The sequence below is a fragment of the Notamacropus eugenii genome, chromosome 7 (genome assembly GCF_028372415.1).
Source record: "Notamacropus eugenii isolate mMacEug1 chromosome 7, mMacEug1.pri_v2, whole genome shotgun sequence".
NCBI classification, from domain to species: domain Eukaryota; kingdom Metazoa; phylum Chordata; class Mammalia; order Diprotodontia; family Macropodidae; genus Notamacropus; species Notamacropus eugenii.
Window position 1 is genome coordinate 33,457,517 of NC_092878.1, and position 13,610 is coordinate 33,471,126.

Consider the following 13,610-nt stretch of genomic DNA (forward strand, 5'->3'; position numbering starts at 1 on the left):
AATAATTTGTGGAACTAAATTGATTAACTGTACACAAATAATTACTCGTACGATTCATTTCCAGAACTTAACCTTCACAAAATAAGAGAAAGCCCAAAATTCTACTTTCTTACCAGAAAATTCAGATACATCCTCCATAATAAGGGACAGTTGCTGCCAGTATCACTCTGAATTGCATTTTCAAACAAGGCTTTGATTCGATTTGATAAACCTGTTTCAGGAATTGTTGAGTGTATTTCTCCAGCATCTATTCTATAAGAAAAAATAAAATAGAAAGACTTATGAGATTTTGTTCTGTTGCTTGGGAATAAAGAGAAATTTTGGTAATAATAAGCTCCAATTACAATTAGAGCTGGTTACAACTGAAGCTACCCTATGTAATTCAAAGAGCATGCCTTATCTAAATTTCATAACTTTATTTAAAATTTTTTTAAATTTTATTATTCATCATCATTATTATTTCTAAAGATTGAATCTTCCTACCTTGCCCAGGCTAGAAGTGCAGAGGCCACTCTTATCAGCATGGGAGCTTTGATTTGCTTTGTTTACAACCTGGGCTGGTTTCCTTCTCCTTAGATAACGAGTCCCCCTCACCACTCAACCCTACGGTCAGACTTAAGCGTGGACACCTGATTGGTTTAGCCCACTCCAGCTTAGAACTCTTACAGCTTAAGTGATCCGCCAGTCTCATTCTCCTCAGTAGCAGATATTACAGGCATATGCCACCATGCCTGGCCCATCAACTTTGTGACCTTTTCAGTGCCGAAGTCTGCATATGGTAGATACTGTATAATTGTATGTGAAGTAGAAACATGGCTTTTAATCAAAAGGATACAATTATGTTTTATTTGAGACAGAGACCTAAAGCATAACTAAGTTAAATGTCCCATTAAATTTAAAGCAGAGAAAATATCAGTTATACAAGATGACTGAAATCCAATCCAGTCCAAACATTAAACAAAGTTCTGTGCTGACTTAGGGCATGCATGAAGATGAAAAATGATATAGTCCTTGCCCTGAAGGAGTTGATAATGACAGTGATCAAATCAGTATAAACAAATCATACAAATAAGCATGAACTCAAGAATCACAGAATCTGAGAACTGGAAGAAATCTCAGATTATAATCCAGTCCATACTTAAAAAGAGGGAATACCTCCCTTTACAATATCCTGAACAAATAATCATTTAGCACCTGCCTAACCATTTCTAGGGGAGGGATATTTACTACTCTCCAAAGAAGCCAGTCTTCCTTCGCACAAAGCTAATTTTGTATGAGGGATTTTCTTCATATTGAGCCCCAAACCTGCCTCTCAACAATTTTCACTGATTGCTCCTAGTTCTGCTTTCTGGGTCCAAGAAAAACACACCTGTCCTTTATTCTGCAGGTCAGTCCTCCAAGGTACTTGGAGACAGTTGCCATGAACCCTCCCCAAATAAGATGTCTTTTCTCCATAATAAACATCTTTAGTTTCTTTAAAAGAGCCTCATATGGCATGCTTTGTGGTTTTTTTCACCTACTCAGATATGTATACTAGAGCTGCAAGGAAACCTGGACATCATCTAGTCCAACCCCCTCATTTTACATTTAAAAAAACTAAGCCCAGAGTCTAAGTGACTTGTGCACTGTCAACCAGGTAATAAGGAGCTGAGTAGGAATTTGAACCTCATGTCTCTAACCTGAAGGTCGGATCTCTGTGCACAATTGGCAGATGCCACTTATATAGTATAATCAGAATTCATCAAACTCTCTCCATTACCAAAAGGAGGATCTGTACTGGGAAAGACAGAAATCCAGTTCCTTCCAATTAAGGATACTAGTGGCACTGCCTTATAAATATCTTGATACATTTTCAAATCTATCACCCTGTAATACCCATGGTTCTTTGCAGGCTACAGGGGTTATGCTATTATTACACAGATACCTCAGAACAGCTTCCACTAGTCTTTTTCTCATTTTCTCAGCTTGGACTGCAAACAACCGTGGCTCCAGGGATTTGGAAGACCTTATGATGGTATCAAAGAATCTTCTTGTCTTGCTGGCATTATGGGATTTGTTCTGGATCTGTACATATGACCTCCAAAGAACCTGGTTGTCCGGATACAATTTTAAAGCCTCTGAAAGTGCTTCTCGCAGAGGATTCAAAGGGAACACACTCACTTTCATGTGATACCTAAGCAGATTCGTGTGCATCAGTGTGACAGCTTCGAGAGCATTAGTCAAATTTGGGGTTCCAATATTTGCACTTGGCCTTGTGAATTCTGATGAAATGGACCCTTTAAGTCTTTCAAACACCTCTTTATATATATGCATAGCAGCATTAACTCCTATGGTCAAATACTGGAAAAGCATAAAGCAGCCAACCATGCTAATTAGATGACCAGAACAATTAGAAGGAGATGAGTTAGGGGCTGAACTTTCATTCAAATGCTTCTGAAGTATGTGCTCATATGCTTTGCGGGCTTTCAAAATGTTCACAGCTAACACCTGTCCATTATAAGGTATATACGGCCCATTCTCAGTCAGTTTAGTTAATATATGAATTGCTCTGGATGTGGCAGCCCCTTCCAAGTTCCCTAACAGCTCCACTTCTAGTGCAGCATAAAGCAGGCTTAAGTCATAGAATCTAGAACTTAAGTGTTCTGGACCCGCCATGCTAAGGGCAGTGTCAAAAACCTTCCTGGCATCTTCTATGTTGCCAAGTAACCACTCCAGATGGGCATATTCTTTCCAAAGGCAAAAGTTGGTTCGGTTCTCAGGTTCCTTGAGGAGATTCTTGGCCAGTTTTTTACATTTTTTCCCTTGAGACTTCAGTCTCTTCTTGTTTTTAGTTTGCAGATACCAAGTCACCTATGAACAAAAAGAAAGAGATGTACTTAAACACTGGCAAACCTTTAAAATTAAATTCACTCTTGTACTCAAATTTATTTTTTTATTCTTCCAACTCTGTATAGAAAACACAAGTCAATTTATGTTACACTCCTCTTGTCATGCGGCCATGATGCCCCTGAGATCACAGGATCATAGCCTCTGAGGTAGAAAGGACCTATCAGATAATCTCCTACAAGTTTGGATAAGAGAAACAGATGGTAACTGTCATTAATTCAGCAGTAATATGGATTTAATTCAGCAAAAAACACTTAATTCACAGAAGTGAAAACATCATCAGTGTTTCTATTTGAAATTTCTAAACACATGGTGGTAGAGCCTTGATCTGTTTTACTCCAAAGACATTTAATATTCCAATTTTATGAAAGATGTTATTTTAACAATACAATCTGAAACTTAAGCCTTTGGAATTTGAAGCAAGAAGAGTCAATATTTAATGTGTCCAGCAGAGGGCAGAGTAGGTCAATCACATAATTTTTAGTATATGATGTCCAAATAAAAGAGTTGGGAAATAAGCAACTTTATCCAAACTTAAATTTATCAGAATTCCTAAAGCTAACCTCTCTAATCACAGAAATCTTAAAATATAAACAACCAACACAGTATTCATTGTATTTCAGTACCTCATATTATCTATTCTCATCCTATTCATAGTTCTCCCAGTGATGAAGTAAGACACACAAAATACGGGGAGAACAAATGAAGGATTTGTTCTGAAGGATTATTAAGGGGGTGACTAGTGTGACATGCAAAAATAACAACAATAATAGCTGGTAATTCAATAATATTTAAGGGTTCACAAAGCACATTATAAGCACTATTTTATCAGGTCCTAATCACTCTATGAGGCAGGTAGGTACTAGAGATATTATTCTCATATTACTGGGGGAGAACAGGACGAATGAGGCTGAAAGGTAAAGCCACATGCCCGTGGTCACATAGGGCTGGGATTTAATACCACTGTCTCTTGACTTTAAATCTAACACTCTCATCACAGTGCTATACCAGTAACCCCAGAAACAGGCCAAGAACTTCAACCAAGACAAGCAATAAAAATTATTCAGAAGTGAATAAAGCACCAGACAAATGCAGGAGGAACACAAATTACCTTAGCAATTTCATACTGCAACCACGAGAGGCAGAAATGAGATTTTTCTTTCCCTGAAAATAGCGGCAATACAAGATGAAATATATTCTGTATGAACTCCTCGCCGTCTTTGCAGTGACCCATCCGCTGTCTCTGTCTATTCATTTTGTCCATGTGACCTACGCAATTAACCCCAGAAAATGATGGATTGAAAAAAGTCAATGGCTTTTCATCAGAAAGCCCATCATCAAAAATCCCATTTTCATCCATGGCAAGATAGAGGCATGAAGTTGGAAGATTATAGCCTGATGGGACTCCCAAGAATTGTAGAAATGAATCAATCAGTTGAAATTTTAGATCCGAGCTAGAAAGTTTTATGAGAGACAGCCCAAGATCATCAAATAACACCTAAAAAAAAGGACAAATTTATTAAAGTCACACATCTAAGACTTCACAATTTAATGAAAAAATCCCACCAACTTCCTATTGTTTATTCATAGTCATTTTCATAAGGATATCCTGACAATTCAATATCTGAAGTATACAAAAAGACATAGACAAGTGTAAGGTTTGTCTTGAGATTCAAAGATCACAGGGTCAATATCTGAAGCTAGAGAAAGGAAAAAAATGTCTAAAACAATATAATTAGCATTTTTGAGAAGTGGATAAATTTAAGCCAGAGTTTTTAAAAGCACTTTAGCTAGTATGCATAAAAGTCTAACCATATTAGTTCTTAAATTCAGCAAAACTGTTTCGGTAATTATTCAGATAAATGGCAACTGCACATCATTTTAATAAAAAATTAACCACATTTCTATTTTATAGCTCCTAGGCAAAACTACTCTAGATAATGAAAATTAGGCTAAAGAAAAATCAATAATCCAAACACAGCAAAAGAAGGAAAATCCACAGCCAACTGACCACACATTTTACAACAATTTCAAGATCTTAGTAAGAAAATGCAGACTTAAAATTGATTTAACAAAACCATTTTCAAAACCTATAGCCCCTAAGTGGCTACAAATTATCTTATAAGCCATCCTGATTAAGTGGGATAGAGTGGGGAGTTGGGAGTGGTGGTGAAATGGGGAAATAGGAATGGAAGATATTCTTGGATTTTAACAGCAAGAAAGCCAATATAAGTAAAAGCGTAGTCACTGAGAAACCAAATGATTATATATCAATCGAACTTTTTCTCCATGCTTTTCTCTAGAAGAATGAGATAAGGAAAAGCAAGAGTCTCTTAGAAAAAGGGAACTCCCAGGATACATATGGATTTAAGCCCACTTCCTACACTTTCCATACCTAATTCTTATACAATGCGAACTGATGAATCCAAGGGTCCTGCTGGATTCTCAAACATCAGATGCTTAATTACCTTCAATACAATCTAGCAAATTATTAAATAAATTATATAAATAAATAATATTTTATATATATATAAAAATAAATAAATTATATAAATTAGCAAAATGCTAATACACTTTGGAAAAATTAGCCAGAAGATTTTTTAATAAGAAAGACTTTTGACCAAAAACCTTTTGGTTTCAAGGCAAGAGAGGAGAATAAATAGGAAGTAAAAGCAGACATGCTTTGCTCATGTATTCTTTTCAAATACATGGTTTTCCAATTCTTTGTTGAAACACATCAGCTCCCCTTCACTTTGGGCACTATTTGGTCTCAAGGATGGAGGGGCCTCGGTGAGCAAGACAACAGCAGCAACAGGTACAGTAATGATCAGCTCGCACAGATATAGCACTTTTATAATGCAGATTCTTAATCTTTATCACAGACCCCTACAGTAGGTGTTACTATCATTCCTACATTCTAGATAACAGCTAGCACTGAAGTAGTGCTTTAAGGTTTGCAAAGTGATTTCATATGTCATCTTAACTGATCCTCACAACAACCCTATGAGGTAGGTGCCATTATTATACCCATTTTACAGTTTCTTCACAGGAACTAAGGTTGAGAGACATAACTGACTTCCCTAGGCTTTGAAGCAGGATCTGAGCTAAGGACTGCCACCAAGTCCAACCCTCTGACCACTCTGCCCCCTAGATAAGAAGCCCAAGGTTTAGTGACTTGGTCACAGTCAGATATTAAATGGTGTTAAGTGGTGGTGTGAAGACCTGAAACCGGATCCTCTGACTTTGAGGCCAAAGTTCCGCTGATAAAACTGCTTCCCTATCTCACCAAAGTATTGTCTTGTTCAACAATGGTCTATAACCCTGGTTGTTGCTCACTTATGACACAGTCACAGAAAATGCCCATGATGGTTTTGAAAATACAGCTGCAAAAACAGGCAGCCTCTTAGTTCTGCTTTAGAATGATGTACCAAAAGTTAAATTATTCAGACTTTTTAGAATGATTAATATGACTAATGATACCAAGATAGTGAGACTTGCCTGAGAAAATTTTCCATGGTGTACCTATAACTTGTCACACACAAAGCAATATAATTGCTGTCTTGTGAAACTGGGTCAATTCCAGGAACCAAAATAGAATTCCCTCCTTCATTGCAATTCAAAACTGACACAGGTGGATATTTGCTTCACAAATAAAAGGCTAGGTGTCACTGTGGACCCATCCTTCCTTTGTCTGTTTAACTTTTCTTTACTCCCTACTAACTCTTTTCATGTCTATTTTAAAACAACCTGACACACCCCACAATCCTACCCCAACCCCCACCACCCACAGGGACACACAAACTTTAATAACAATGTCTTCTTTGAGATGGAACTGAACATACTCACTGCCTTCAGAACAGCTGGGGCCCTGTGAGATGGGACAGAAGGATGGGGAAAAAGACACAGCACTTCTCTCCCAGCCACTCCCTCTTCAGGTATACTCACAATTATAGGGCCACTACTGACAAGGAAAAGAAGAAGGCCCTTGACAGCTTCATGACTCACTCTCCCTGATCATCTCCAAATTCATTAATGAATACTTTATTGGTAAATCACTGATGTTTGCAAATCTTGTATATGTAAAACTTATCAATACCTCTTCAGCAGTTTTTTAAAAAAAATTCTTCCAATCAGAGGCAAAATTCAAAGTTCACCAAAAATTTCTGGATGAGTTCAATAATATTTCTGTCCAAATGTGGATTCATATGAACTGATGCAAAATGAAGTGAGCAAAACCAGCAGATCACCGTACACAGTAACAGTAACATTACAATGATCACCTGTGAATGACTTAGCTCTTCTCAGCAATACAATGATCCAAGACAATTCCAAAGGATTCATGATGAAAAATGCTATTCACTGCCAGAGAAAGAACTGATGGAGTCTGAATGCAGATAGAAGCATACTATTTTTCAATTTCTGTATTTTTTCATGTTTTTTTGGGGGGGGTTTATGTATTCTTTCACGATGTGACTAATATGACAATGTTTGCATGATTGAACATGGATGACTTACAACAAACCTATTGTCTCATGAAGGGAGGAGGTGAGAGAGGGAGAAAGAAAATTTAAACTCAAAATTTTTTTCAAATGATTATATAAAATTGTCATTATGTGTAACTGAGGAAAAAATTAAATATTATTTTAAAATATTTCTGTTCTTCAGTGATTCAAAACTTCATTATTGTACGTATGTTCTCTACCAATGCAGATAGCAACTCCTTTGTGATTTACATCAAGAGCTGGTGTGGCCGGAAAATTCATTACCTTGTGGTCAGAACTGAGCTAGACTAGTCCTCATACACACATGCCATCACCATAGCTTGCCTTCCACTAGAAAAGTTGTCATGTACCCAGGTGCAGCCCCCATCTTAAAATGAAGCATCAGAGTAGGAATATTACCTAATATTAGTAATAAAATGGCTAATTCCTTTCAGAAAGCGCCCAGCAGACTAAAAACTGTCCCAGGGTTATTCTCTTTTGGTTTTCAGTAGTGTTGGCAGTGAAGAGGATGACCAAAAACAGCAGCTCAAACAGGAGGCTTAAGGACCTGCTTACAACCTCTGCTCTCCTCTCCCCAATCTTATCCCCAGTTTCCACATGGAACACAAACAATGACCTACAAGACAATCTCATCTTTCAAGAAGCGGATGTTTATCAGACTGAGTCACCCTCCATTACCAATGGCCAGTGACACTTTAGCCCAGAAACCCACAATTCAAGAGATGGGCGTTTACAAATCAGTGAGCACAATGAACTGGAAGAGGCCAGCTCCCTTGGGACTCACCCCTCAGAAAGCGTTTGTAAATTAGCCAGAAGCCTTTTTTTCCATAATTAAAAATGGATGGAAACCAGAAAGCAGGGAAAGAAACAAATTCCTGTCATTTTTGTTGAAGGTGTTTACCTGTCTCTCTGGGTCATCACAATCCTCGTCAGTCTGTTTTTTCATTCTGTCAGGGCGCCAAGGCAGCCAGTGCCTTTGTTCACGGGAATGTTCAACACCAAGCCAAATTTGCCATTTGGGAAGAGTCTTATTCTTTATTTCTTGGTCATCCTCCTCTGGTTCATCTTCATCCTCATCTAGCCAGAAATAAAACATACAGAAAGCCCAATATTAACCTGTGGTGTGTGTATATATTATATATGTATATATGCATATGTAAACACATAAAAATATCACATGTGGTATACACACCCATGTGTATTTTCTCACTTTGATACCTCATAGAGAACAAGAATATCCAGTGCCTGCAGTTAAATAATGTTTAACATAATCAGAACCAGAGCGATAAAGACACTAAAATATAACTTCACTTTTTAGTACTGACTTGGATTTTTTGAAGCAGCTGGAATTCCTGGCCAGTGGTGACACCAGAGGTGACCTCAGAAATGGTGCTGAGCTGCACTTACTAGAACTTGCTGAAAACTAGGCGGCTAACTCCAAACCTACTATAATCCACTTTACTTTGTTTCCCAAATTAAAATATAGGGAATGAATTTCTACAAATAAAATATTCCTTTGCACCAGTCTGCACGACTCTCAGCCCAGAGACAACTGGACCTGAGACCTAGTTTCTTAATTGAGACATGAATTTATTATTAGCTAAAGAATTTAGAAAAGTGACATGAGGTTGAAAAACTCCACTCAATAGAAGAACAAAGGCAAAAGGTTTATTTAAAGACAACACTGATGTTTTTAACCAGACAAAACCAGATTTAAAAACTGTTAAGATCCAAAAGAAAAAGACAGGAGGCAGAGAAAGAAGGTAAAGAAAAAATGATGCCAGAGCACGTGACCAAAAGTTTGTTTAGTGAATGTCACCACCTCCTGAGGAGCAGCAATGCTTAGAAGGAATTACCACTTTCGAGCTTTCCAGAAACAAAGGCATTTTCAAGGTAAAACTTTTCTTCAGATACTGCTGAATTTCCTACTAATCTACTAGTCATTACAAACCAAGCAAAGAGGGCCGACTAAACTTCGACAGAAGCTTCTCATTGGTGATGGCAGGAAGCATTTATTGTCAGTGGTGTGATTGGTAGCAAGCTTCTTTCTCTGGTTCAGCCTAAAACCAGTATTTCTGCAACTGCAATAATCTTGCTGAAAAGACTAACTTTGTGTGTGACTATTTGTGACCAAACTACATTTGGGTAGTTCTCACAAGAAATGTGGTCAACTTAGTCATTTTGAAAAACATTCTCTAGCTATTACTGTGAAGATGTATGTTTTACATTTTTTTTTCTACCTCAGAAATGCCTGACAGATATAAATATGTGACAGGATTTCAAAAGAAGCTAGCTACTTAAAAAAAATAAAACCATAAAACGTTGAATCATCTTGACTGATTTATTCATTCAGAGAAACTGAGTGCTTAGGTGCAAGTATCTTCTTTCATTTGCTCGCTCCACAAAGTATTAGATGGATTAGGTTTTTATATTTTACATTTAAATATAAGTCAGTTAATTCTAGTTTTGTTGACATCAATTATTACATGTCCAAATGATAGGCTGGTGAGTATGTCCTTGAGAGTGGAAGAATCTGGTTTTTCTTTCTTCCTTCCTTTTTCAAATTCTCAAAGAATACCTAAACCACTGTGTACTACCTTACCCCAAAGAGAAAGCACTGCTCACAAAGGCAAAGGCACAGTTCTGTGAAGACCTATGTGGCCTCTTTAGGACATGTTCTAGACCCACGGCTTTTTCTCTGAGGCAGAAACATTATCTTCCTCCCTGAATTTATTAGTACTTTCTAATGGAAATAAGAATGATACAGTAAACCAGGGTTCGAATTCTGGCCTTGTGACTTATAAGCTGTGTGACCTTACGCCAGGTTTCTTACTATCTTGGCTTCAGTTTTCTTATCTGTAAAATAAAAAGTTTGCATTAGATGTCCTCCAAGGTCCCCTTCCAGATCTAAACTTATTGTTCTATGAGCTTTCTTCAACTTTTATCAGAAGTCTGTACACAACAAGGCTGGCCTTCTTTTAAGTAACTACTACATCATCATTTAAGTTACGTCAGTATTTCAATGGATAAAGGCGATAATAACCGCTCAAACTTATTAGTATTAAATAATCTGTCAGCCTGTGAGCTGCAAAGGGAACAAAAAACGCTGGCTTACATGCACACTAAAAATAGAAGGAAAAAAGCTAGGAATAAGATTATAACTTTTGCAGGAGCAATCTATAAAAAAGAAAAATTAAAGTAACTTCATTTGGAAAGAAATTGAAACTTTCACGTGTGTACAGCTGATGACTTTGTAGCTTATAACTTATGAAGGAATGAAAAAACACAGATCCACATTCCCTTACGACAAATGGCTTTCATGTTGTTTGGACATTCAGATATTTGTGGAGTGTTCCCATCTACCAATAAACAAAAGCCTATACAGGTAAACAGAGAATAATGCAAAAATTTCAAGGTTGAAAGAGGATCTAAAAAGCTTACCAGGCTTAACAATGACCCAGCCACCCCTTTCTTGCTGGTGCATCCAGGCTCGCCAGCCTCTTGCTCCCTTTTCTCCAACCCGAGGTTCTCCACTATCCCAAAAGGGCTCAAAGAATTCCACCTGTTAGGATGAAGAAAAATGACTAAAATATAGAAATGAGTAGTTACTGTACAAAATACATGAAGAAAGACAGCTGTTGGCCAGATTCTACAAACCCTGGGCCAGGATGAAATGAGAATAAAAATATTCATCTCCTGGAGATTTATCACATGGAACATAATAGCAGCTGCACTGGATGTAAAATTAGAAAATCATAGGCAAATAACTTAAATTCAAGTAACCTAAAGAAGAAGATGAAGATAGTGGTGGTGACACTGCTGATGGTACTACTACCATCAGCAACCAAAGAGATATTGCAAACAAAGAACTTGGAGAATTCTTAGTGTGGTAGAAAAAGCACCAGATTTGGTATCAGGAAACATGCAGCTGAATCCTGGTTCTAACATTTACAAGCTGTATGACTATGCACAAGTTTATCTCTTCAGGCTTCAGTTTTGCTACATATAGGGATAACACACCATTTATACCTCATGGGACAGTTTTGGAAAAGTACCTTATGAGCCTTAGAGCACTACAGAAATGTGAAGTATCATTGCATATACAAAAACAAAAAAGATTTCTAAAAGCCAAACTCTATGCCTTATGATATAAGCACAATAATCTGAAAGCACAAATGACCCAAAAGAGTGACAATATGTGGCATAAAAGATACCAGGATCAGACAATGAGGTGAACTGGTCATGTAGCAAGGACAAAGGAAAGACAACCTGAGTGCTATCCTCCTACCCACACAATGCTGTTGTTTTTTTAAAAGATCTAGAGGAAGAAGCCATTCATTGCATGAGGTTGATACATCTTTGATGGAGAAGCTATTACAAGGAATGAACAAAATCACCCCCTAGGATGAGCAGGCATGGGTGAGCTAGTAATCTGCATTACTAGAGCAACCTTATTGATGAGAGTGAACATCTACTGAAATATTCATAATTATGAATACAATAACAATATTAGGAGGATTCTGTGCTCTTTAATTAATAATAATAAAGATATAATATGAATAAGCAGACTGTGAGTGTTGTGCAACATAGGAATTGAGAGAAAAGATCAGAGCCACAACACGAATCTTGAATAATCCTGTATTTTTCAAAACTGCATAGTCACATCATGGACAGGCCAAGATAAATGGATCAATGCTAGTACTGTACTCTGAAATATATTCCAGCTCTGCTAAGATAATCCATGAGGATCATCTGCCCCTGAAATCAGATTTCAGTACTGCACTCTGTATCCTTGTAATAATAAAGGAAAGTGCTGTCAAGAAGAGGAAGAAAAGAGCAAAATAAACACAAAAATAATGTGACATGTGGTTACAATTCTTCCAGTAGCATTTCATCAGACTCCTCACTGAACAAAGATCGTATGCTGAGAGCTGCAATGCCTAAGCTAATTTTTTTAAATGGCCTAAAATCAGTGTGATTCTTGGCATCCTCTGTCCTCTTTTCCTCCATTTGGCTGGTTGGTTGGTTGTTGTCCTTCACCTTCAAAGACAACCAAAATGACATCACCATGACAAAGTGAAGTTTCAGTGAGTCCGACTGTGGCTGGTCAGACCAATATGAGCTTGGAATGCTCTACCACAGATTAGGCACAGACAGTTCATGTGAATATTTGGGGTGTTCATCCAAATTTGTGCATTCTCAATTCTGCTTTGCCCACAGAGCACAGCACCATTTCTGATGTGGGCACACCATGCTGAGTGGTCTTGTGCCAGTGTCTCCCATGTTGCACAGTCAAATCCAAAGTTCTTGAGAGAGACCTTGAGAGTATCCTTATATCGCTTCTTCTGACCACCATGTGAGTCCTCCATAAAATAGTCTTTTTGGCAAGCATACATTTTGCATTTGAACAATATGGTCAGCCCATTGGAGTTGCACTCTCTGAAGCATAGTTTGAATGCTTGGCAGTTAAGCTCAAGCAAGGACTTCAGTGTCTGGTACCTATCCTGCCAGATAGTGTGGTGGTGGCTGATGGTGCACCTGTGTTTCCTTGGTGTTGATTATTAGGCCAAAATTACCACAGGCGGCAGAGAACTGATCCATGCTTTGTTGCATCTCAGCTTCAGAGGCTGCATTGAATGCACAATCATCTGCAAACAGAAGATCATGCACCAGTACTCCCTCTACTTTGGTCTTTGCTTGTAGCCTTTTCAAATTGAAGAATTTACCATCAGTATGGTAGTTGACCTTGATGCTGTGTTCATCCTCACTGAAAGTATTTGACAACATGGCTGAAAACATTATGCTAAAAAAGCATGGAAGCAAGCACACAGCCCCGTTTTACTCCATTGGTGACCGGGAAGGCATAAAAGCATTGTCCACTATCCAGAACCTGGGCAAACACGCCATCATGAAATTGACATACAATACTGATGGACTTCTCTGGGCAACCAAATTTTGATATAATTTTCCATAAGCCCTCATGACTAACAGTGTCAAAGGCCTTGGTCAGATCTATAAACGTTGTCCACAGATCTCTGTTCTGTTTCTGGCATTCCTCCTGGAGTTGTCGGGCAGCAAACACTATGTTGACTGTTCCTCAGCCCTTTCTGAAGTCTCACTGGCTCATCTTCCAGGTGAAGGATCAGTCTATTAAGGAGGACTCTAGCAAGAATTTTGCCATCAATGACTAAGAGAGAGACCTCCTTGTGATTGTGGCAGGAC

General features: G+C 37.9%; 1 protein-coding gene across 3 annotated transcripts in view; it reads right to left on the bottom strand.

The window, feature by feature from the left end:
- NRDE2 (NRDE-2, necessary for RNA interference, domain containing) overlaps positions 1 to 13,610 on the bottom strand; it is a 77,755-nt gene that overhangs the window by 11,414 nt on the left and 52,731 nt on the right. For all 3 annotated transcript variants that reach the window (XM_072622953.1, XM_072622952.1, XM_072622954.1), the window contains 5 exons: positions 10,830 to 10,950; positions 8,290 to 8,465; positions 3,998 to 4,384; positions 1,925 to 2,850; positions 114 to 252 (listed from right to left, as the gene is read on the bottom strand). In XM_072622953.1, the coding sequence (XP_072479054.1) occupies positions 114 to 252; positions 1,925 to 2,850; positions 3,998 to 4,384; positions 8,290 to 8,465; positions 10,830 to 10,950 (1,749 nt within the window). The remainder of the gene's footprint in view (positions 1 to 113; positions 253 to 1,924; positions 2,851 to 3,997; positions 4,385 to 8,289; positions 8,466 to 10,829; positions 10,951 to 13,610) is intronic.